At 34.9% G+C, this 26,685-nt stretch overlaps 2 protein-coding genes across 3 annotated transcripts in view; one reads left to right on the forward strand and one right to left on the reverse strand.

Moving 5' to 3' along the window:
• The first annotated feature begins 1,575 nt into the window (after positions 1 to 1,575).
• The window catches only part of LOC125664223 (CKLF-like MARVEL transmembrane domain-containing protein 7), a 42,269-nt gene continuing 17,159 nt past the window's right edge, over positions 1,576 to 26,685 (forward strand). Inside the window, exon 1 of one of the 2 annotated variants that reach the window (XM_048896909.2) lies at positions 1,576 to 1,689. In XM_048896909.2, coding sequence (XP_048752866.2) covers positions 1,597 to 1,689 — 93 coding nt within the window. In that variant the 5' untranslated portion in view covers positions 1,576 to 1,596. Of the gene's footprint in view, positions 1,690 to 20,145; positions 20,196 to 26,685 lie in introns of those variants that run through there. The other variant, XM_056152595.1, reaches the window with a different exon arrangement.
• Positions 11,115 to 16,590, reverse strand: LOC125664221 (uncharacterized). Its single transcript, XM_056152593.1, has 4 exons — positions 16,480 to 16,590; positions 15,911 to 16,310; positions 15,023 to 15,766; positions 11,115 to 13,688 (listed from the first exon to the last, which is right to left on the reverse strand). Exons 2-4 carry the CDS (start codon positions 16,305 to 16,307, stop codon positions 13,633 to 13,635), a joined length of 1,197 nt encoding a protein of 398 aa, XP_056008568.1. The 5' UTR covers positions 16,308 to 16,310; positions 16,480 to 16,590; the 3' UTR covers positions 11,115 to 13,632.

Raw genomic sequence — 26,685 nt, forward strand, 5'->3', positions numbered from 1 at the left:
AGACATACATGTAAATTTATTTTAAGAAATAAATTTCAGTTTTGAAAATACAAATAGGCCTACGGTACTGTTAGCGCTTCATGAAAAGTATGCCTGCGTGAAGCATTTTATACCCTCGTGTATTTTTACTAACCATTCAAGAGTTATGGCTAAAGTTAAAGATTTTCAAAAGTAGGTCAAATTTGAAAGGTGAAGAATTGCATGTAAAGAAAGGTCTTGTCACAAGGAGTACACATGTGAAATATGAAAACCCTATCAACATGCATTCAAAAGTTATGCCGAAGGTTCAAGTTTTTGCTGACAAACAGACGGATGGACCAAAAACTGTATAAATGCGCCCCGAATATCCGATTACAGGGGTATAACATTTGCTTTTCAAAAGCATCATTCTTGTATTCAGAATCTTTCTGGAAAGGGGCGGGGGAGGGGTTGTTGACTAGAGTGCGCATTAATTTTGTTTCGCTATCAACAACAATTATTCATCATGTTTCAATAATCATAATAAAATTTAAGGACAATATTTTGTTTTGTTTTTTCCATTTCACTAATGAACATAATTTTTTTAAGTACTTCATACATCGTACATTCTGGACTCATATCTTGCACGTATTATTCTAATATTTACATAGAGGCTTTTCTTCCCTGATTAAAACAACTAATATAACATCATAATTTAACAAATTAATGCGATTCTCACGATACACTCGTAAATGAGAGAGAGAGAGAGAGAGAGAGAGAGAGAGAGAGAGTGAGAGTGAGAGAGAGTGAGAGAGAGAGAGAGAGAGAGAGAGAGAGAACAGTAACCCGCGTATACATGTACATATACAGACACCCGGTTCGGAATACACCAACATTGAATTTGAAAATTTTATCAATCGTGTGGTCAGGTGTTTGACCTAAATGAAATATAAAAAAGACTTAATTTTGTAAATACTACATCCAACAGTAAATTACAAACAAATACACCAGGATAAGTACATATAGATCATTTCGCTTCTACATCCTTATCTTTTTATGAAAATGTATTGTAACGTGTTCATTTGGGAGAAAAAAAATCACGTAGTTGAGTTCGATTTTGACATTAAAAAGGAAAATTGGAATAAAACACAAACATACAATAAATCAGAAACATACATGTGCATACAAAGGAATGTCATTGAATATAACACTCTTATCTTTTTCTCATAAAAAAAGTAGATTAAAGCGGCTATTGAGGAAAAATGTCGAGACCGGGACCGGCTTTTAGCACTGTTTTTATTTCTCGGTCCCACCGGTCCCGGAGTTTTCACATATTATTTTACAAAAGAAGAAAATAATATGATCAATTTACTATCAGAATGCAGGCATGAGATATCATACCTAAGTTATTGATAAATGGGGCTCAAATATCCTGATATATTCTATTTTTATTGAATAAAAGTGTATGGGACCGGGACCGAAGACCGGGTTTTAGTCACGGGACCGAGACCGAAGACCGGGACCGAGACCGGGTTTTAGTCAGTACCGTCTACATGTATAAAGCGCTTGCGTACCAATGGATGGTGATATGATTTACAGTTTCTTAGATAAAATGATTTTTTTATTTCCGTGATCCGGATGACGAGATTCTCACATTTTGCATGTGTAGCTGGAGATTGTCACGAATTTCCGATTCAACTGAAAACAACACACCGACGCCTCTTACCTCACGTAAGACAAAACTTTATTAATTGCATGTTCTTGGTGACAAATTTAACGTTTTATGAAAGATTGACTCGGACACGGATACAGAGAGAGAGAGAGAGAGAGGGGGGGGGGGGGGGGGGGGGGGTACTGCACGCCCTGAGATTGGTTCAAAATGCATACATGTACAGTGTAGGCCAACTTTTTAGGCATTTTTGTGTAGTTTTAGAATACTTGAGTGTTACTTCCTAGCAATGACAATGGCAATATCTTTATTCTCTTAAACTGATTTACAGTGTAGCAAAAGTTGGACCTCCTGGAATAAATTACCATGGGAAAACTTTCTGGTTCCGCGTATGTAGGTAATATGTAATTTATCATATAGATACGACAAAGATCGATATAGGTACGACAAAGATCGATATAGGTATGACAAAGATCGATATAGGTATGACAAAGATCGATTGATTTTGTACTTTCTGTCGTTTTGTAACAGCATTATATTGCAAACACTTTTTTCATACTTTGAGTCTACAGTAATTTTATAGCAGAACCAGAGGAACAGAGGGTATCTCAATGGTACCATCAAATTTTCAAAAAGGCTTGTGAAATATTCCAAATTTAACCCATTTCCTCACCCAGTTCATCGTCGTCAGGAATAACGTACATGGCGTTTCAATTCACCCCAAACAATGGTTAAAAGCTTATAAGGACAAGAATTATTTTTCCATCTCCTCGATATGAAAAAAACAGCAGACCAAGGCATGTCGTTGCATACGGAAGTAAATAAAAAATCCACACCAAAAAAAAAAAACAAAACAAAAAAAAAACAAACAAACAAACAAAAAAACAAAAAAAAAACAAGCAGGCCAAGGCATTACATCCATGTTGTTGCATACGAAAGTAAAAAAATAAATAAATAAAAATAATGAAATAAGGAGTCTTACTATGTCCTATTGCAATGCATGTTGTTCGTTGTCCGCGATTTTAGATGAAGGACAAGTCATGTTGTTAACTGATATCGTCCCTGTACCGAGTTTGTAAAATATTTCCTCCAACAAGCACCTGTTGCCTCCCAATATCAAGTCGTACATTATACAACACAACTATGAAGCGTTCTCCGAATCTGCGGTACCCCTGCTCGCTCGTTTCTGTTGTGTAGATGTGTTTATGAAACGAAATTCATAAAATTTGCTACTAATCTTGTATTCTAAAGCGCAATTGTCTCAGGCGTGTCATTTTCAGCCTGGCCACACGATGTTCTGCAGTAGTACGGAGTGGATCCCTGCGTGTCGCGGGTGGATGCAATGTACCCACAACTGTTACAAAAGATTTTTTTTATTATCGTTTAGATCTAGATTCGGTTTAGTATTATAACTCGCAAACTGAAATCGATTGAATGAACAGGGGGAAAAAACGTTTGTAATACCGGTATGACGTGACACACGGGCGTCCAGAACACGTGACACACGGGCGTCCAGAACACGTGCCACACGGGCGTCCAGAACATGGACAATCTTGCGTGTTTCTGGATTGACGGTAGAGCCCCCAGTGTGATCTAATGCTGTTCTGATACACTAATTCTGTCATCCTGATCTGGATCATTCCAGCTTCCAGCATGCTGATAGCCTGAGGCCGAGCAGGTACAGCAGAGTTCCGAAACGCTACCGGTAAATAAAGATTTTGTTTCAATGGTTTATATAGCAATTAAGCTTAATAGGATGCTCTAAGTCACTTAAGATTGTGGCAAAAAACACAATGTGTTTACTGAAGTGTCAAAGTTTTCATTATAAACCCCAATATAGTAACTATTTCCAAATAGCAAGGCTTCATTTGCAAGGGTGCCCATTTTATCTAAAATACTGTAGTTCACAGTTACTTTTCTGAAGAGTAAAAAAAAAAGTCACGATTGCTTCAGAATCTTGTCTGTGTGTTCAACAGTTGTGGTTTGGTTTTGAAAATAATTTACTGATAAACGATTAAAAGAACCAGAACAATGTTCTGCCAACTTGTTACTATCTCCCCTTTGAAAAACAGACTGCCATAGAAATTATAGCAGGGTGTAAAATTACATACGTATTGTTCAAATGTTCTACAAAATTCATCTATAAGGTGTACGGCAGCAAAAATATGTTCCTATCTAAAAGACAAAAATTTTATATTTACATTTCCCAATGTTTTTACCTTCAGTATTTTCACCTATTGAAAAGAATGTCATTTCTTTCTAAGTGTGAAGAAACGTGCATATGAATCTTGATAAATATAGAATAGCATTAACAGCTGGGAATTATTGGTTAAATAGTTAGAAATACAATGGTACGGTTACCCAACCATGAAGCTTGGACTTGGGCTGTACCAAGTTACATGTATTTGGTACACTCAAAAATTATTTGTTCGAGGTGTGAAACGTGTACTAAACGAGCTATAACTGTGTTGGGATGCCAACACAAATGTCTCCGAAAACCTCCCCATATCAGAAATGCTTTTTGATGCCAGATATGCACTCAGGATTCTCATAAAAACCTAAAAACTGAATTTGGTTGAAATCCGACGGACTTAATTTTTTGGCCGCCATTTTCTTCAATGGCGGCCATTTTGAAACATTTGAAAATTGATTGGAAGGAAATACTGATGCTAGAAATGAATTGTGGACCCTCAATTTACCTCAGAACCCAAATGTTGTACAGATTTTAACACTTTGAAATATTTCGGTATATGGCGGCCATTTTGAAAATGACGGCTCAAAAAAAAATTTTGATGGTGGAAATGGACTTGGGGTCACTAAATTACCCTAGAAATAGAATTTGGTTGAAATCCGACAACCTTGAGTTTTTGACATTTTTTGGCCGCCATCTTGAAACGGCGGCCATTTTGAAAATTTGAAAAGTTGAATGCACCCCTCCTAGTGACCCCCTATCAGCTCACAAAGTTTGAAGTGGATCTGTCAAAGCACTTTCACAAAATCGGTCGGACAAATTTCTCACTAAAGAAGAGGAATAATAAGAATAAGAAGAAGAAAATAATAATAATAACGAGCTATAACTGTGTTGGGATGCCAACACAAATGTCTCCGAACACCTCCCCATGTCAGAAATGGTTTTTGATACCGGATATGCATTTAGGATCCTCTAAAAACCCTAGAAACTAAATTTGGTTAAAATCCGACGCACTTGTAATTTGGCTGCCATTTTCTTCAATGGCGGCCATTTTGAAACATTTGAAAATAGATTGGAAGGAAATACAGATGCTAGTAATGAATTGTGGACCCTCAATTTAACCCAGAACCCAAATGTTGTAAAGATTTCAACTTTTTGAAATATTTCGGTATATGGCGGCCATTTTGAAAATGGCGGCTCAAAAAAAAATTTTGATGGTGGAAATGGACTTGGGGTCACTAAAGTACCCTAGAAATAGAATTTGGTTGAAATCCGACAACCTTGAGTTTTTGACGTTTTTTGGCCGCCATCTTGAAACGGCGGCCATTTTGAAAGGTTGAATGCACCCCTCCTAGTGACCCCCTATCAGCTCACAAAGTTTAAAGTGGATCTGTCAAAGCACTTTCACAAAATCGGTCGGACAAATTTCTCACTAAAGAAGAGGAATAATAAGAATAAGAAGAAGAAAATAATAACGAGCTATAACTGTGTTGGGATGCCAACACAAATGTCTCCGAACACCTCCCCATGTTAGAAATGGTTTTTGATACCGGATATGCACTTAGGATCCTCCAAAAACCCTAGAAACTAAATTTGGTTGAAATCCGACGCACTTGTAATTTGGTCGCCATTTTCTTCAATGGCGGCCATTTTGAAACATTTGAAAATAGATTGGAAGGAAATACTGATGCTAGAAATAAATTGTGGACCCTCAATTTACCCCAGAACCCAAATGTTGTAAAGATTTCAACACTTTGAAATATTTCGGTATATGGCGGCCATTTTGAAAATGGCGGCTCAAAAAAAAAATTTGATGGTGGAAATGGACTCGGGGTCACTAAATTACCCTAGAAATTGAATTTGGTTGAAATCCGACAACCTTGAGTTTTTGACGTTTTTTGGCCGCCATCTTGAAACGGCGGCCATTTTGAAAATTTGAAAAGTTGAATGCACCCCTCCTAGTGACCCCCTATCAGCTCACAAAGTTTGAAGTGGATCTGTCGAAGCACTTTCACAAAATCGGTCGGACAAATTTCTCACTAAAGAAGAGGAATAATAAGAATAAGAAGAAAATAATAATAATAAGAAACGGAGCAAAAACAATATGTCTCCGACACTTTGTGTTCGGAGACATAAATAATAATAAGAAACGGAGCAAAAACAATATGTCTCCGACACTTTGTGTTCGGAGACATAATAATAATATAACAAAAGTTGTTACATAATTAATACATGCCGGGTAGTAATCTATTTGAGAGAGTGAACGAATGATTATTGCTTTTTCGGGTAAACATTCTCGGACACCTGAGAAGAATTCTGATGAGAATTTCACAACTTTTAATTTGTCGTATCGGGAGAGATGCAACTTGTGTTTGATCCCAAATGTTCAATCCTCAATGTGTTCCTATCAACACGTGCAACGGATGTCATAATGAACAACATATAATTCAGATACTTATATACAGTTCGGGCACCTGTCACATTTTTCCTGATGTTAATGACATGGTCATACCATACTCCTTCACTCCAGTACAGTTTGCCCGAGCTACGATGTATAAATATAGACTTTACTGATATTGTAATAGTTTACATCAAAAACAATTATTCAGAATTTGAAACATGTAATCAGTTGGGGTATCCTCCAATCTAATTATAATTACATCCTTTCATCTGCTCACCTATACGTGAGCGGATCAAGGGATCTAATTTTAATTAGATTGGATATCATCCGAGAGTATTTAAGACATGTGATGCCTTAGAAGATTTGATGTTTTAGCTGTTATTGAAGTCCCCGAGTATAAGGCAATTCTTATTATAACTGTTTCTTTTGCCTAATATATGATACATATTATAATTATGTTACCGATACGTTTGTGTTGGTGGTATATTCGAATAGTTTTTTGTTGTGTGAGATAATAGCCAATGATGAAAATAGGAACTAAAGTACATAATTTAAAACATTAGACCTTAAATCTTACAGTAGATGTACAATGTATGAGTTAAAAACTTACAAAACCATTCTCTGAAGAATTTCCTACCAGCTGATGCGACGAATACTTAACATCTTCCGACGTGCATACAATTTGTTGTAGGAAGATAAAAAAAATTAATTTTAGTTGAAATGGTACCAATAACATAATTACTCATCAGTAAAGTTAGATGATTCCAATTGTAGTTTTTTTCTTTTTGTAAAAATTTAGTTGTCGAATCTATACATGTTATAAGAACTTCTGATTTTGGACTCTTACTTAGTGAGAATGACCTCAGTATATATGGGAAAGCGAAGATAACGAAAAGTGATGAATCTCATAACTCCTATAAAGAATACAAAATTAAAAGCACGGCAAATACGGACTCCTGGACATATCAGAGGTCGGATCAGGTGCCTAGGAGGAATAAACATCCCCCTGTCGACCGATCACACCCGCCGCGATCCCTATATCTCAATAAAGATATTCGTGGTTTCTAAGAAGTTTTTGAAATCACAGGCACTCGACGTTTTAAATATCTATAATAAAAAAAATTGTCTTCCTCTAAACATAATATTGACAAGGTATACCACGCCGCCATCTTGGTTTTCGTTTTTACCAGCTGCATCGCTTGAAAATTTCGGCGAAAAGTTCGATATAATACAATAATTAGAACCCTACCGTTTAGAAGCAACTCTGTCAAGGTCTTACCTCTCGCATCGTCATGGTAAACTGGAAATAAAGTCCATTTATCGGCTATAATCAACCGTCAAACATCGTCTACTGCTTCTCAAATGCGAGAAATCGCTGAAAGGTGGACGTACGTTGACATAATTTTGGGATAGCCCTTTTTTCATTGGTCGATAAAATTAAAAATAGTAAATATTATAATTAGCAGTAAATATGTTCTAGTGAGCGAGGTAATACTCCTTTCTCGAAGAATATTCATAAGCCGCGCGCTGAAATCGAAAACGAGGCTAAGGTCGGTAAACAAAATGTCAGCGTCAGCACGGGGAGGACAGGGCCACGACAAACACTGTTGTGTACCATTATGCACTGGAAATGGGAGATTAAATCCAGAGTTATCATTTCACAAAATACCAAAAGCATCAGAAATGAGGCGAGCATGGATCCAAGCCATCAGAAGAGATCCCGGTCCTCTTTTTACCGTGAGTGATATTGAAGAGGTCTAGACTAAAGTCTAGTCTACTGTCTAGACTGTCTGATCTGCGTTATGCGTATGATATTATCGTTGTGAATGTGTATTACATGATTACTATTTATTCTTGAATTTCAATCATCCATTAAAATGACTTTCACCATACCAAGTGAGTGTTTATGACCGATGAAAAACTGTAGGTAAAACAATGGACTAGGTCGATCAGCTGACAGCTTGTCCTAGTTACAGTGTACTTCAAAACAAGACGAATTATCAACGATACATATTATTATATGGTCATATGCTAAGAAAAAAATAATAATCATTATTGTCATGATCGAAGATATAAAATTATAAATTAGATGATATGATTTATTTATTTTTTTTAATTAAATTGCAAACTTTGAAATGAGCAAAAATGATCTAGGGCCTATAATGCAAAAGTTAAACACATGATCAAAAATATTCTTTTGGTCAAGTAATCATACAATCATTTCATAATATTTATAGATAAGTGAACAAACCGTAGTTTGCTCTCGCCACTTCAAACCTAGTGATATTAAATGGACACCAGTAAGAACCACATTGAAACCGGGATCTGTACCTTCGATTTTCCATTGGAAGGCAGATTCCAACACTCGACGTCCAATTGTAAAACATCCCATTCCAGAAAAAAGACCAAAGCAGGAGTTTGATGATGAAAGAGAGAGACCCGATGAAACAGATTCTATATCAATGTCAAATGAGGATGGGTAATTTTGATTCATGTGAATTGTCCAACAAAACACTTCTCTGAAAATAATTTACTAATTCAGTCAATCAAATAATATTATTATAATATGTACACAAGTAAATATTGTAATATGTTTGATATATTTATCAATAATGGAGTGTGTTATATCTGGCAGGTAGAATCAGTTTTGACATTTATTTCCCCGAATTTTCATAAGCAAATAAATTTATATTGTGTGTCTACCCCCCCCCCCCCCCTTTTTTGTGGTATCAGTATCAGAATGTTGGCTTGAATTTATTTATAATGGATTACAATTTTGAGATAGTGATACCTGCCTGTATAGTACAAAGTGCAATAGGCTATCATATCACAAACAAGTAATTTTCACTTTCATATTTACCTCGATATCATGAGGCGATTCATTCTTGCGCTGGGATCTATGGCATTTCCCCTTCACTACACATCCATTCACAGCATTGTGAGCTAAATTGTTTGAAAATACAAATTTGATGAGTTATTTGATTGATGGTGATTATTCATTAAACATCAGATTTAATGTAAGAATCTGTTTCTTTACGTTCGTCGTGTATTTTTAAAACCAGCTGATTATCAATTCATAGGAAAAGGCAAACGAAGGGTTTCCACTTACTTGTAATGTTAGTCACATATCTCTCGCAGAAATATTTATATCCTTTGGATATGTCCTTTTCTCCAAGGCTTTGGCTATCTCTTTTGACAAATTTCTCAACGAAACCGAACGTGAGGTCTGGAACGATACTTAAATCGCGCGTAGCAGACGCTTTTTTCGCCTCCATTTTCTATTTTTGTTTTCACTCGATACGACCTTAGCCTCGTTTTGAGTTTGATATACATATTCATTAGATTTCATTAAGAAAGGAGTATAGATCTTGAACATTATTCTATTAATATATACTTTATTTATTTTTTTAAACGTTAAACATGATAACTTCACTTATTCATGCATTCGTTTCTGTTGAAAGTAAATTTCATAACGTAATAAGAAAAATTCACACACACATGCACGCGCGCCTACACGTGGGTATACTCTCAAACGTACACAGTAACATTTATACATCCATGCAAATGTCCAGTCCTGTTTATCTGTAAATTTTCAGTGTTGTCACAATGGGTGACAAAACGTGGGTTTCAGTCGAAGCGGGGGGGGGGGGGGGTCATGAACATTTCCAATGTTATTTGGTAATGTGATAGATTTACTAAATTTCCCGTGCCAGCCTGTCCCGAAACCACAAAATTGTGCCGAGTTTTATTGTTTGCAGGACTGCAACTACCCTGCATTCAGTGCCCCCCCCCCCCCCCCGGCACAAGCGTCAGTGGGTACATTGGCAAGGGAATTCTCATTTGCATAATGATGTCAACTTCCGTCCCTAGATCAGGATTTATCGCATTTTGAGGAGCAGTAGACGATAGTTGATGCTTGATTATATCTGATCAATGGACATTATTTCGAGTTTTCCATAACGATGCGACAGATAAGATATTGAGAGAGTTGTTGCTAGACGGTAGGGTTCTAATTATTGTATTATATCGAAATTTTCAAGCGATGCAGCTGGTAAAAACGAAAACCAAGATGGCGGCGTGGTATACCTTGTCAATATTATGTTTAGAGGAAGACAATTTTTTTTTTATAGATATTTAAAACGTCGAGTGCCTGTGTTTGAAATGTCGGTAGAGAAAGGGGATGTAAAGAAACGGACGCGACAGTTCCTGTATGAAGTAAAAAATCTCAGTAACAAAGAAACGGACGCAACAGTTCCTGTGTAAAGTAAAAAATCTCATGAACAAAGAAACTGACTCGACAGTTCTTGTGTAATGTAAAAAATCTCAGTAACAAAGAAACGGATACAACAGTTCCTGTGTAAAGTAAAAAAAAAAATCTCAGTAATAAAGAAACGGATGCAACAGTTCCTGTATATAGTAAAAAATCTCAGTAACAAAGAAACGAATGCAACAGTTCCTGTGTAAAGTAAAAAATCTCAGTAACAAAGAAACGGACGCGACAGTTCCTGTGTAAAGTAAAACAAAATCTCAGTAACAAAGAAACGGACGCGACAGTTCCTGTATAAAGTAAAAAATCTCAGTAACAAAGAAACGAATGCAACAGTTCCTGTGTAAAGTAAAAAATCTCAGTAACAAAGAAACGGACGCGACAGTTCCTGTGTAAAGTAAAACAAAATCTCAGTAACAAAGAAACGGACGCGACAGTTCCTGTATAAAACGGACGCGACAGTTCCTGTGTAAAGTAAAAAATCTCAGTAACAAAGAAACGGACGCGACAGTTCCTGTGTAAAGTAAAAAATCTCAGTAACAAAGAAACGGACGCGACAGTTCCTGTATAAAGTAAAAAAATATCAGTAACTACTACTCCTGAAAACAAACTGAAAGAAAATCTCATATGATTTTAGACAAGTTATTTATTTATTTACAAGTTACAGTTTTGTAGAACAGCATACAGGCATGTATTCATAAATATTATGTTGTGGAGTTGACAGATGAAATAATATCTTCCGATATCAAGCTTCTAATATGAAGAATTTAAAGATATGGCATACAATGCACATGAAATACCACGTCTTTCTGAACATAAAAATTTCTACAATACATTCATATAAACAATATAAATACATGTTTGATGTAAACAAATGGGAGAATAGATCCTCTAGATCTGCTATCAGCTAACATGGAGTAGCTCTGTATGTTGACTATCCCCCGCTAAAGTGATTACAGTTTCCATGCCGGTAAGTAACTCTGCGTGGGTGGGTGATTACCGTTTCCATGCCGGTAAGTAACTCTGCGTGGGTGGGTGATTACCGTTTCCATGCCCGGTAAGTAACTCTGCGTGGGTGGGTGATTACCGTTTCCATGCCCGGTAAGTAACTCTGCGTGGGTGGGTGATTACCGTTTCCATGCCCGGTAAGTAACTCTGCGTGGGTGGGTGATTACCGTTTCCATGCCCGGTAAGTAACTCTGCGTGGGTGGGTGATTATCGTTTCCATGCCGGTAAGTAACTCTGCGTGGGTGGGTGATTATCGTTTCCATGCCCGGTAAGTAACTCTGCGTGGGTGGGTGATTACCGTTTCCATGCCTGGTAAGTAACTCTGCGTGGGTGGGTGATTACCGTTTCCATGCCGGTAAGTAACTCTGCGTGGGTGGGTGATTACCGTTTCCATGCCCGGTAAGTAACTCTGCGTGGGTGGGTGATTACCGTTTCCATGCCCGGTAAGTAACTCTGCGTGGGTGGGTGATTACCGTTTCCATGCCCGGTAAGTAACTCTGCGTGGGTGGGTGATTACCGTTTCCATGCCCGGTAAGTAACTCTGCGTGGGTGGGTGATTACCGTTTCCATGCCCGGTAAGTAACTCTGCGTGGGTGGGTGATTACCGTTTCCATGCCCGGTAAGTAACTCTGCGTGGGTGGGTGATTACCGTTTCCATGCCCGGTAAGTAACTCTGCGTGGGTGGGTGATTACCGTTTCCATGCCCGGTAAGTAACTCTGCGTGGGTGGGTGATTATCGTTTCCATGCCGGTAAGTAACTCTGCGTGGGTGGGTGATTATCGTTTCCATGCCCGGTAAGTAACTCTGCGTGGGTGGGTGATTACCGTTTCCATGCCCGGTCAGTAACTCTGCGTGGGTGGGTGATTACCGTTTCCATGCCCGGTAAGTAACTCTGCGTGGGTGGGTGATTACCGTTTCCATGCCCGGTAAGTAACTCTGCGTGGGTGGGTGATTACCGTTTCCATGCCCGGTAAGTAACTAAGTAATTATGTTTGTGTCTCTCTTCCATGTATCTCTTTTCCCATTGGAATGTTGTTTTTTTTTTATTTCCGTGAGACATATGGCTCATTGGATTCACATACACATATTATATATACACAGGCAGTACAGTAGATATAAAGATATAATACATACAGGAACAGTATATGGAGAGTGCATAAACTTACATAACGTTATACAGTAATGTCATCGCATAAGTTATATATATACACAGTATATACATATATATATAGATAGATAGATAGATAGATAGATATATATATATATATATATATATATATATATATATATATATATATATATATATATTACAGGTATTCATAACCAATGACACTAATTCATAACATGTACTGTATCTGGTATATGAAGGGGGGGGGGGGTATGCTCTATGAAGTGCATGTAATTAATAACCGTGTCATTACGTAGTTTCGCGGCGCATTTAAGATATTTACCTAAATTACTCAGTCACATGTACTTGACCTCATGTACCACGTATTGTTGGTTTGAGTGAATAAAGAAACTTGAAACTCTGCGTGGGTGGGTAATTACCGTCCCCATGTTCGGTAAGTAAGTCTGCGTGGGTGAGTGGACACAATTAAGAATATACTGCGTTTCCATTTCATTTAAGCTTTCACGAGAGATAGACACAAGGCACTTGTTGACTTGAGGTAGCTCCATCCTCATGTGACTTATCAATATTAATGGTTAAAAGTGGAAAAACTTGATCAATTTCCACTGAATATAGTTAAATTTAATTGATAACCAAAGAAAATATGTATGTTGACACCTTTTTTAAAGATGGCAGACATACTAAAACTGAAGTATAGGTCAACATTATAAAATAACATATTTTCACAAAACAGATTAATACTTGTTCAAATAACAAATTTTCAATGTCAACAGTTTAGAAAAACTGCTAATTTATAAATACGTATAAGTTATTTGTGGATACTAAAAAATCATTGTGTAATAGACATACGGTAGAGGAAATACCAACATAGGAGTTAGTGCCCTTTACAACATTTTTTAAGCTTATAAATAATTGATTATGGATGGGGGGGGGGGGGGGGGGGGAATTTAAACTTTTTCACAATCAAAAGTAATATATAGTCTGTGTGAGATCCTGGTCCTGTCGCGCTCTATTCCGTGTAGGGTGGTGGTGGGTCCGTATATCCCGGGGGGCCGTGCAATCCACCTTAAAATATAAACGTGTTACATAATGATATTTTTACTATTTCTTACTCAGTTGTATTGGTAAAATGCTAATACATATATATATATATATGAATGAATTAAGTAAATCTTTTATGGTCCATGTTCATCTATTATTTTTTGTACAAAATTACTTTAAAGCAGATTAATTAGTTTTTAAAGTTATCAACTTTCCCTTTATTACATGTCTGAAAACATTTTAAAGATAACCTTTAAAAGGTAAATATACGTGTACGCATAAATATACATTTGCCACTAGGCGTCTATAAATAGCCTTACGCGCATCAACTTTTAAGACGCAATTGTCTAAATCTAGGTCTGGAAGAGCATTAAACAACGACATACTAAGAGGTATATAATATTTTTTATCTATCGAAATCCGGACCATACAGCTTTAAAGATTACTGATCTTTTCACAGATAAGATAATATATATATTATATACCTCTTAGTATTTCGCTGTTTTGCGCTCTTATGGACCTAGATTTAGACCAACGATGATCAAGTGTGAACCGGACACGTGACTGTCACTTACATTGGTGCATCAAAATTGGCCGAATGGCCACAGGCTTCGCTTGGGGTCGAATTTACTATTAAAGAGTACTCTTTAATAATAAATTCGACCCCAAGTGATGTAATCGCCTGTGGAATGACAGATGTTTGTAAACAATTTAAAATTAAACTAGGAAGAATTCTTATAGAACACTAAAACTGATGTCTCCCCTTCCATTTTCAATAGTTTAAATAAACGTTTTTAGGGATCATCTCTAAATTCGAAAATTAAGACTTACGGTACATAAAATTCGCCTATATGTATATGAGCTTCAACCAAGGAACAGTGTTAAGAACATATGATAGTAAATCAAACTAACCGACATACAAATATCAAAGACCCATCTCAAAAGACAAAAGAAAAGTTATTATCCGGACCAAAAAAAAAAAATCTCAAAAATTCTATTATTTGACCTTTACAAAAAAGGGACAAGGTCAAAGGTCATCAAAAAGGAGAATAATTCACACTATAGCATTATGTCTCCCTCTGGGAAGAGGAGAGATACTATCTGAGATGTTTTAACAGCGTTTTTAAGAAATGGGGGTTTTTTTTTCTTCGAAATTCGGACCATAAAGATTTAAAGTTTAGCTAATTACTACGTATGTAGAGCAAAACCTTAACCGGGATGCGAGATGTCAATTACCAATTTGTATAGAATGAAGAATTCGTCAACATGATAGAAACTCAAAAAATCTTATCCTTATCATTCTAGGTTTTACTTTTTGGATAATTAGGATTATAAATTTGGGAAAGTGATTCCTTTACCTGTGTAGTCATTGGTCCTCGTTTCGATTGGAGGAGGGGCTGATGGGTAAAGTCTGTTATTTCCTGTTTCATACCCTGTATGTTGATCGGAGATCACGTGACGCCCACCAGAGATGTGAGAGTTTACAACATGGGGAGTATGATCTCTTGGCTCATGAATTAGGAAAGGCAACATCATCAATTTTTCGTTGCAATCTTTGACCAGACTTGGTATTCGACACATGTCCATCAGCCACCCCATCCCAAATAATCCAAAAGTCGTGAAGTACAAGACCCCCCACACATAACGTCTTAAATAGAAATGATGATATCCTGCGATTCCAAATGGAAACCAGAGAACATAAGCATCGTCTAGGTAGACTTTCTCTGGAGTGGGAACTGAATCCTTATTTTGAATTTTCTCATTGGCACGATTTACGAGAATAGGAAGTCGGAACAGATCCACTAGCCAACCAAAGCCCAGAAGGCCGAAGCTGAGGAAGTACGCAATCCCGAAGAAATATCGACCCAAATAAAAATGATGGGCTCCCAGAATTCCAGGAAGCGGAAGGAGGTTGAAAAGGTATGCAATAAGTAGAGAGCATTTTTCGCATTTGTCCATTCCACTCCTGTGTTTTTCATTTGTTTTGCGAACAACTGAGTAAAGGCGGCCAATGTCTATTAACCAACCTATTCCAAGGAGACCACCGGTAAAGAAATAGAGGAATCCCAAACTTTTGTTCCGCAGATAAAAATGATGAAAGCCTGTAAATATAAAGTAATGCAAATCAACAGATTGTGTTGCTATCATAAATTAAGCGTGGTTTCTTTCATGAACTACCTTACATTACATCAGGTGTAGCAAACTTATGCAACTCGTTGCAAAAAAGCTATAGAAGAAACTCTTACCAAACAGACCGAAAACAAACCACAGAAGATAAGCGTCATCCAATCGTTTGTCGTCATTTCCGGGTAAATCTGGATTCTGCAAGCGTCTATTCGCATCGTTTACCAGGCAGGGCAACCGGAACCAGTCTACCAGAACACCTACTCCCAGGAGACCGAACGTGAAGAAGTACAGAATTCCAAATCCCGGACGACGCAGGTAAAAGTGATGGAATCCCAGAAGACCAAAAGGAACAGCTAACATGTACGCTTCTAAGACGGACTTCGGAGAAACACGAGGACTCCGAGGTGAATAAGACAAGGGTGGATGTGACGTCATAACATTTTGCTGCGGTCCTCTCTCCTCAGCTCGGTAATGGTCCCCTATATGTCGGTATTCCCCCGTCTGTTTTGACATCATTTTCTGTGGACAATTAAAACTGATATTTACAACTGACTGAACTGTAGATAATATACAGACATAAGTGATGGACACATGGAGAGAGAAGGGGGAAGAGAGAGGGGGGAGGGAGACAGACAGACAGACAGAGACATACAGGGAGACAGATACACAGAGAAAGAGAGGTTCTTACTGTTATCAGTCAAAATATCTTCACCTTCTTAAAGGATGACATTTCCCTAACTGTAGATTGTTAACATCACATGGTATTATATATAAATATCTACTTATCACAACACTTAAATATGAACCCAATCGCGTGTATATGCTTAGCATTGTTTATGACTCAGTTGATAAAAAGTTTACATGAAGAGTTATTAAACAAAATTGATATAAAAAGTGGCGAGATGTATGTGATTTTTCCGGTATTGCTTCCCTATACTGTTTCATAATATACTTAGTTACCATGGTATTACATAATGAGAGAGAATTTTCATACTGTAGGTAAGGCATGTTGACATGCATACTTATCGCAGTGCTACTTCAGAATTCACGTGGTAGGGTTGAGATCAGATTTATTTTAAGATTCGGGAAATTTTATGTAGAAATACTTTTTAACAGGTCAAAGTTATTTAAAAAAGCAGGTCTGATTCATGTAAAGGCCTGCAAATGCATATTGATAGAATGTATTTTGTATAATTAATTATCTCTTTATCTTATATCTTAGATATTTTATCATTATACTACATGCATAGGTTAAGGCATTTGCTTTGCTTCGGGAGGCCAGGTGTTGTAGCATAGAACCCCCCCCCCCCCCCAAACCCCCCGGCATATACATTCCCCCGGAAAGATGGGCCTGACATAGAATTTCCCCCTAGAAAGAATTAATCCGGGCCCAATTTTCCCCTAGGTAAAACCGTCCCAGTATAGAATTTCCCCCTAAAAACAGTACCTCCCCCCTTCTTACATTTTAGTTCTGTATCCGTTTCCAATTCTATTACTAAAATTCTCTTGCTTATCTAGACCCAGAAATTCTTCTCATTTTATTTTTTTATTTTTTTTATTTTGAGCAGGGTCTTGTGTATCACAATCATCATCTTATGTTGGGTTTTTTTAAGGAAATTATTCAAGTGTGTAATGATATATCAAAATTCATCCAGACATCTCAAGTCTTTGCTGTTATTTACCAGTATCTAGAACATCTGAAATAGTGAAGTTGGGAAGAAGTTCATGTTTTTTTAATATAGAATTTCGAATTTGAATAAACGGGAAAATTAAATTACTTATATTTATACAGTGCATCTATTTTACTTTTCAGATATTTTAATTGTATATCTTTTAGTCGAATTTTTTACGAAAACCCCTAATGATATTGACCATCGTTAAAGTCTTTTGGGAAGCATGTTGTATTTACTATATGCAATTCAAAGTTTTCAGCGTGTAAACCCAACTTCATCACCTAAAAAAAAAAATCCTTTATTTTATGAATATCGTAATATTAATGAGCGCATATCTATTTCATTAAACTATAACAATCTAACAGCTCATATACATCTGTATATACTCGTACATACAGTATTTGTTTCTTTTTTGTAACTTTTTTAAATAACATGTACCTCTTTATAGCAATAATAACAAATTTAATTGATTATTATCTACAACTGCATGGGTTTGCTTCATTCTATATTTATTCAAAAGCTTCTACATGAGAAGAAAAAAGATTCCGGTCGATGAAACCCAGAAACAGGAGGGGGAAATTCTATACCAGGGCGATTTTACTGCGCAGGAGGAAACTCTATACTTACTTTGTACATAGGGGGAAATTATATGCTGGGGCGCTTAAATTTCCCCCTGCGGGAAAAAATCTATCCCGGACCCTTTATTCCAGGGGGGTCTATGCAAGGGGGGGGGGGGGAATCTATGCTACAACACCGGGTGTAGTCCGGGCACCGTGTTTTAAAAAACCTCTGACGCTTAAGTTAGGTACAGTATGTACGCCATGTGACCGGGCTAAAAGTTAGAGTCACGGGTCCTTAAGGTAGATTGATCCTCATTTGATGCCATGGGTTTTTGTAAAAAAAAATTTAGAATTAAACTTTGCACGTGATAGAAATGTATCTTTCATAGGAATTTTATTCACTGGATAAAATAAAAAGAAAAATTCAGGAAACTATTGAAAGTGAAAAAGTTTATATTTTCAATAGATCTATTCAATTATCTATAATAAAAATGTTGTCAAGGGCAATAACTCCTATTTCTTCTACTGTATGTCTACTATACAATGATTTCCCTAATATCCACAACGATTTTTGCATAGTTATAAATTACTAGTTTTTTCTAAACTGTTGGCATTAAAAATTTGTCATTTCAACAAGTTTTTATCAATTTATAATCTGGTTTTATTAAAAAGTGTTATTTTATTTATAATATGTTGACCCATACTTCTGTTTTTGTATGTCTGACATCTGAAAAAAGCGGGCAACAAACACATTTTCTTTGGTTATTATAATAAATTGAATGAAAATTGATTTCTTTCCACTTTTAACAATTAATATTGATAAGTCACACGAGGGTGGGACTACCTTAAAAACACAGGTCGCGACAGACGTGGACACGTTAAAGACCCCTTACTGCTAAGTATAGGTCTAAATGTGTGGTACTTCACCTACAGCTGGTGACGTTTCTACATGAAAAACTAATGGAATAGAATACAAAGCAAGCAAGTACATGCATACATGTACAATAGATTGATTTATTGAGATTAATTGCTAATTAGGTATTAGTTAACATTTTTGTTTAAGTATCTGTATCGATATCCTTTACTTTGTATTGCGCTGATTGATGACATAGTACGTTTTATAAGTTTTTTGAGTATCTGTGAATTATTAGCTCATTTCCGATACACGTATTTTATAGACTGTCAATGATCATGTGTCATTCAACATTTACAAATCAAACTTCAGTGACTATAAATAAATCTATCAAGGTAAGACTTTTACTGATAGGTGAAAGCAAGTTTAGTTCCGAGTATGGAGTTTAATTCATTACAATATGTACCTACCGATACTATATAGATAATTTACCAGTGGCGGATCCAGCAGCGGGCATGCCACCCCCCCCCCCTCCCTCGCCATTCTTTAAAATATGTCCAAACACTGCATAACATATATGACTTATTTGTCAGAACTCAGTAGTTTCACGTGCTTTTCCCCTGGCTCCCACCAGATCTTCACCCTGTACCCGCTGGGAACCTCTAGACAGCCACATATCCATTTCCTGTGCCCTCGCCGTTCAGAATTTGCTGGATCCGCCACAATTTATACCAATAAAGTATTTCATATTATGATATAAAATGGCAACACAACTGCAGACATGCACTATTTAAAGTCCATCAACATATGTTTGCAAATACTCTTTATAATCCATAAAAATCAAGAGACCCAGTGATAGGTTTTATCCATAATCATTTCTTTGTGATCATAAGTTTGGCATTTAACCGTATTACTGTTCAGCATAGCAATGGTACCGATTGAAACTGAAGAATTTCTTAATTACTATTTCTTTTAGTATCTTATGTTGTTCCATTACCCAATTTCATGTTAAAAGCAATAGTAAATATGATTTCACCCCCACCCCCCAAATACCGCATGGTGTAAATCATATACATGTAATATCAAAGTTAAGTTTAAAGTTCCATTTCATCCCATTTCCTAGAGATGGTTTCCTGAAAGTAAAAAATAATCGAAAGTACTATAATGCTATAAACGTTATACGACAGGACTTTCGGGAAGGAAATTTCAAATAAACTCAAGAGGATTAACATCGTATCCAATATCTACACCTATTTTAAAAAGGGGAAAATTTTCTGGGATCCTTCCGAAACTATTAGCCATGTGTGTGTGGTTTTGGGTGAGTGAACTGTCTATTTCTTTTTTAATTAATCAATAAAATGTTTTATTTGTTGTTCCGTCGAGTGATGAAGGTAGCTAGCATTGCAGGAAAAAATCATAAGCCGCATTAGCTGCAATAATGTAGCCCTATCCATTTTTTTTTTATTCTGACGTTTTCGGGATAGGGCTACAATTCCATAGGATCTCCGTAATGGTGCAAAATAATTTTATGAATAACCGATAATAAACTCTGTGTATTAGTCCCAAATGTTGTTTACACCAAAAGGAGTACCAACTTTGTGCTCGGGCATGTCTAATAAAGGTGTTTTTCATTAAATATAATGTACAGCATGCAAAATTCTTCGTCTGCTCCGCCATGCTTGTTATCGCGAGATCTCGTAGGTGGATCTAATGAAAAACCTAAACATTGACAATCAGCGCGAAAATGTAGTTACTCGAGCCACTTCGACAAAGAAAGGAAAATCATATTGTTGCAGAAAGAATTTACACTCTGCTTTTCGGTTTTTAACTTGATATTAAATTCAAACCTTTTCAATACCGACGAAATAGCTTTCGCCTCCATACTTGTCCATTGATGTCTTATATGGCATATGCAAATGACTTGACAATCGGAAGTTGAAACTTCAGCACATCAAACATGGCGCACAAATATGAATCGAGAAATTGGAATTTATCGAAATTGTTGAAAACGGTAGAATAGAGCCTCACAAATCTAAAGTTGCAGGTTGTAAATTTATATATTGACTAAGGAACATAGAATATCATTTTATTTACGTAAAGAAAGTCAGGAAATGTTTAGAATGAGCGCAAATGTTGCGGGAGTGAATCACTCCCGCATTTGCACCATTACGGAGATCCTAAGGAGTTGTAGCCCTCTCTCTCTCTCCCCTCCCCCAAAAAAAAATCAGAGAGGGCTACATTATTGCAGCTAAAGCCGCATAAGGGGGTTATGTATTTTTTTTTCTGCAATGATTGCTACCTTCATCACCCGATGAAACAACAAAGATAGACATTTTATTGTTTATATTTATATTTTAATGCATTGTTTTAAAATAAGTACTAAAATATCATATGGTTGACCCATTCGTTACGCTAAACGAAACAGCCTTGATGACGCTCCATATTTGGTAATGATTACACAGACAGGTGGTAATAAAAAACCAGATCGAACTAGTTTGCAACAACCACTCATACGGAAGCGTATTAGTGCCATGTTTTTACTTTTTATTTTTTATATTTTACACTGTAAAATTTGCACTTTAATCTGTAAAATTTACACTTTAATCTGTAAAATTTGCACTTTAATATGTAAAATTTACACTTTAATCTGTAAAACTTATACGATAATCATACCGTATTTTACATCATGGTCATTCCTTGTGTACTGTTAGGTAATGGACCAGGATAATTTAATTGGGGAGTATTTTAATCAGGGCATACATCTTATATAAGAAAAAAAGTTCCTTATCTATTGATCATATATCACACAAACAAGTGATAGGCAAATGACCTGTCAGACGAAGGTCATTCCTCAGGGTCATTTTGTTAAGATTAAGGTCACTCAGCACATACTTAATATATTAAAACCCTTCATTCTAACAGTTGTTGATCATTGTGCAAGTCATCCGCCATATGAAGTATTGGGGAGCATCCATTAGTTTTACTGATATTCCTTTTTTTTTTTTTTTATGAAACCGATATACCTTACTTTCCTCGCCACACCAACAGATTTATAGTATATTGCCCTCATGCACAAAAATTAATATTAAAAATCGCTTTTGTACGTAATCTGAACAAGTTAGTTGAGTCAAGCGATGAGAGAATGAGAGAGAGAGAGAGAGAGAGAGAGAGAGAGAGAGAGAGAGAGAGAGAGAGAGAGAGAGAGAGCCCATATTGTGGATATTTTTCTTGGGAAGGGGCAATCAAGTGATATTATACAGAAAAACATAATGATGAAATTATGCATATTTTACAGATTAAAGTTTAAATTTTACTGATTAAAGTTTAAATTTTACTGATTAAAGTGTAAATTTCACTTATTAAAGTGTAAATTTCACTGATTAAAGTGTAAATTTTACTGATTAAAGTGTAAATCTTACTGATTAAAGTATAAATTTTACAGATTAAAGTGTAAATTTTACAGATTAAAGTGTAAATTTCACTGATTAAAGTGTAAATTTTACTGATTAAAGTGTAAATTTTAAAGATTAAAGTGTAAATTTTACTGATTAAAGTGTAAATTTTACAGATTAAAGTGTAAATTTTATAGATTAAAGTGTAAATTTTACTGATTAAAGTGTAAATTTTAAAGATTAAAGTGTAAAATATAAAAAAATAAAATAAAAAGTAAAAACGTGGCACTAATACGCTTCCGTACAGATGAAAGCAATGCCAATTTCAATAGAAACTCATTGAATGTATATATTGGAGTTTTAAAAAGGGCGTTTGGTTATATTTTTGTGACATGTTTCAATACTTGTATGTACACTGTGAATACTTGTATGTACATTGTGAATACTTGTATGTACATTGTGAATACTTATATATACATTGTGAATACTTCTATGTACATTGTGAATACTTGTATGTACATTGTGAATATTTGTATGTACATTGTGAATACTTGCATGTACATTGTGAATACTTGTATGTACATTGTACACTGTGAATACTTGTATGTACACTGTGAATACTTGTATGTACACTATGAATACTTGTATGTACATTGTGAATACTTGTATGTACATTGTGAATATTTGTATGTACATTGTACACTGTAAATATTTGTTTGTACATTGTGAATATTTGTATGTACATTGTACACTGTGAATATTTGTGTGTACGTTGTACACTGTGAATACTTGTATGTACATTGTGAATACTTGTATGTACATTGTGAATAGTTGTATGTACATTGTGAATAGTTGTATGTACATTGTGAATACTTGTATGTACATTGTGAATACTTGTATGTACATTGTGAATAGTTGTATGTACATTGTGAATACTTGTATGTACACTGTGAATATTTGTATGTACATTGTGAATACTTGTATGTACATTGTGAATACTTGTATGTACATTGTGAATACTTGTATGTACATTGTGAATACTTGTATGTACATTGTGAATATTTGTATGTACACTGTGAATACTTGTATGTACATTGTGAATACTTGTATGTACACTGTGAATATTTATATGTACATTGTGAATACTTGTATGTACACTGTACATTGTGAATATTTGTATGTACTTTGTGAATACTTGTATATACATTGTGAATATTTGTATGTACATTGTACACTGTGAATATTTGTATGTACACTGTGAATACTTGTATGTACATTGTGAATACTTGTATGTACATTGTGAATACTTGTATGTACATTGTGAATATTTGTATGTACACTGTGAATACTTGTATGTACATTGTGAATACTTGTATGTACACTGTGAATATTTATATGTACATTGTGAATACTTGTATGTACACTGTGAATACTTGTATGTACACTGTGAATATTTGTATGTACATTGTGAATACTTGTATGTACATTGTGAATACTTGTATGTACATTGTGAATACTTGTATGTACATTGTGAATACTTGTATGTACATTGTGAATATTTGTATGTACATTGTGAATATTTGTATGTACACTGTGAATATTTGTATGTACACTGTGAATACTTGTATGTACACTGTGAATACTTGTATGTACACTGTGAATACTTGTATGTACATTGTGAATACTTGTATGTACATTATACATTGTGAATACTTGTATGTACATTGTGAATACTTGTATGTACATTGTGAATATTTGTATGTACATTGTGAATATTTGTATGTACATTGTGAATACTTGTATGTACACTGTGAATATTTGTATGTACATTGTACATTTTGAATACTTGTATGTACATTGTGAATACTTGTATGTACATTGTGAATACTTGTATGTACATTGTGAATACTTGTATGTACATTGTGAATATTTGTATGTACATTGTACATTGTGAATACTTGTATGTACACTGTGAATACTTGTATGTACATTGTGAATACTTGTATGTACATTGTGAATACTTGTATGTACATTGTGAATACTTGTATGTACATTGTGAATACTTGTATGTACATTGTGAATACTTGTATGTACATTGTGAATACTTGTATGTACACTGTGAATATTTGTATGTACATTGTACATTGTGAATACTTGTATGTACACTGTGAATACTTGTATGTACATTGTGAATACTTGTATGTACATTATACATTGTGAATACTTGTATGTACATTGTGAATACTTGTATGTACATTGTGAATATTTGTATGTACATTGTGAATATTTGTATGTACACTGTGAATACTTGTATGTACACTGTGAATATTTGTATGTACATTGTACATTGTGAATACTTGTATGTACATTGTGAATACTTGTATGTACATTGTGAATACTTGTATGTACATTGTGAATATTTGTATGTACATTGTGAATATTTGTATGTACACTGTGAATACTTGTATGTACATTGTGAATACTTGTATGTACACTGTGAATACTTGTATGTACACTGTGAATATTTGTATGTACATTGTGAATACTTGTATGTACATTGTGAATATTTGTATGTACATTGTGAATATTTGTATGTACACTGTGAATACTTGTATGTACATTGTGAATACTTGTATGTACACTGTGAATACTTGTATGTACATTGTGAATACTTGTATGTACACTGTGAATATTTGTATGTACATTGTACATTGTGAATACTTCTATATACACTGTGAATATTTGTATGTACACTGTGAATACTTGTACTTACATTGTGAAAACTTGTATGTAGATTGTACACTGTGAATACTTGTATGTACATTGTGAATAGTTGTATGTACATTGTGAATACTTGTATGTACATTGTGAATACTTGTATGTACACTGTGAATACTTGTATGTACACTGTGAATACTTGTATGTACACTGTGAATACTTGTATGTACATTGTGAATACTTGTATGTACACTGTGAATACTTGTATGTACATTGTGAATATTTGTTTGTACATTGTGAATATTTGTATGTACTTTGTGAATACTTGTATGTACATTGTGAATATTTGTATGTACATTGTGAATACTTGTATGTACATTGTGAATATTTGTATGTACATTGTGAATATTTGTTTGTACATTGTGAATATTTGTATGTACATTGTGAATACTTGTATGTACACTGTGAATACTTGTATGTACATTGTGAATACTTGTATGTACACTGTACACTGTGAATATTTGTATGTACACTTTGAATACTTGTATGTACATTGTGAATATTTGTATGTACATTGTGAATACTTGTATGTACACTGTGAATACTTGTATGTACAATGTACACTGTGAATATTTGTATGTACATTGTGAATATTTGTATGTACATTGTACACTGTGAATATTTGTATGTACACTGTGAATACTTGTATGTACATTGTGAATACTTGTATGTACATTGTGAATACTTGTATGTACATTATACACTGTGAATACTTGTATGTACATTGTGAATACTTGTATGTACATTATACACTGTGAATATTTGTATGTACACTGTGAATACTTGTATGTACATTGTGAATACTTGTATGTACACTGTACACTGTGAATATTTGTATGTACACTGTGAATACTTGTATGTACATTGTGAATACTTGTATGTACATTGTGAATACTTGTATGTACATTATACACTGTGAATACTTGTATGTACATTGTGAATACTTGTATGTACATTATACATTGTGAATACTTGTATGTACACTGTGAATATTTGTATGTATATTGTGAATACTTTAATGTACAGTGTGAGAGAATGAGAGAGAGAGAGAGAGAGAGAGAGAGAGAGAGAGAGAGAGAGAGAGAGAGAGAGAGAGAGAGCCCATATTGTGGATATTTTTCTTGGGAAGGGGCAATCAAGTGATATTATACAGAAAAACATAATGATGAAATTATGCATATTTTACAGATTAAAGTTTAAATTTTACTGATTAAAGTTTAAATTTTACTGATTAAAGTGTAAATTTCACTTATTAAAGTGTAAATTTCACTGATTAAAGTGTAAATTTTACTGATTAAAGTGTAAATCTTACTGATTAAAGTATAAATTTTACAGATTAAAGTGTAAATTTTACAGATTAAAGTGTAAATTTCACTGATTAAAGTGTAAATTTTACTGATTGAAGTGTAAATTTTAAAGATTAAAGTGTAAATTTTACTGATTAAAGTGTAAATTTTACAGATTAAAGTGTAAATTTTATAGATTAAAGTGTAAATTTTACTGATTAAAGTGTAAATTTTAAAGATTAAAGTGTAAAATATAAAAAAATAAAATAAAAAGTAAAAACGTGGCACTAATACGCTTCCGTACAGATGAAAGCAATGCCAATTTCAATAGAAACTCATTGAATGTATATAT

Source organism: Ostrea edulis, chromosome 1 (genome assembly GCF_947568905.1).
Source record: "Ostrea edulis chromosome 1, xbOstEdul1.1, whole genome shotgun sequence".
Lineage (NCBI taxonomy): Eukaryota > Metazoa > Mollusca > Bivalvia > Ostreida > Ostreidae > Ostrea > Ostrea edulis.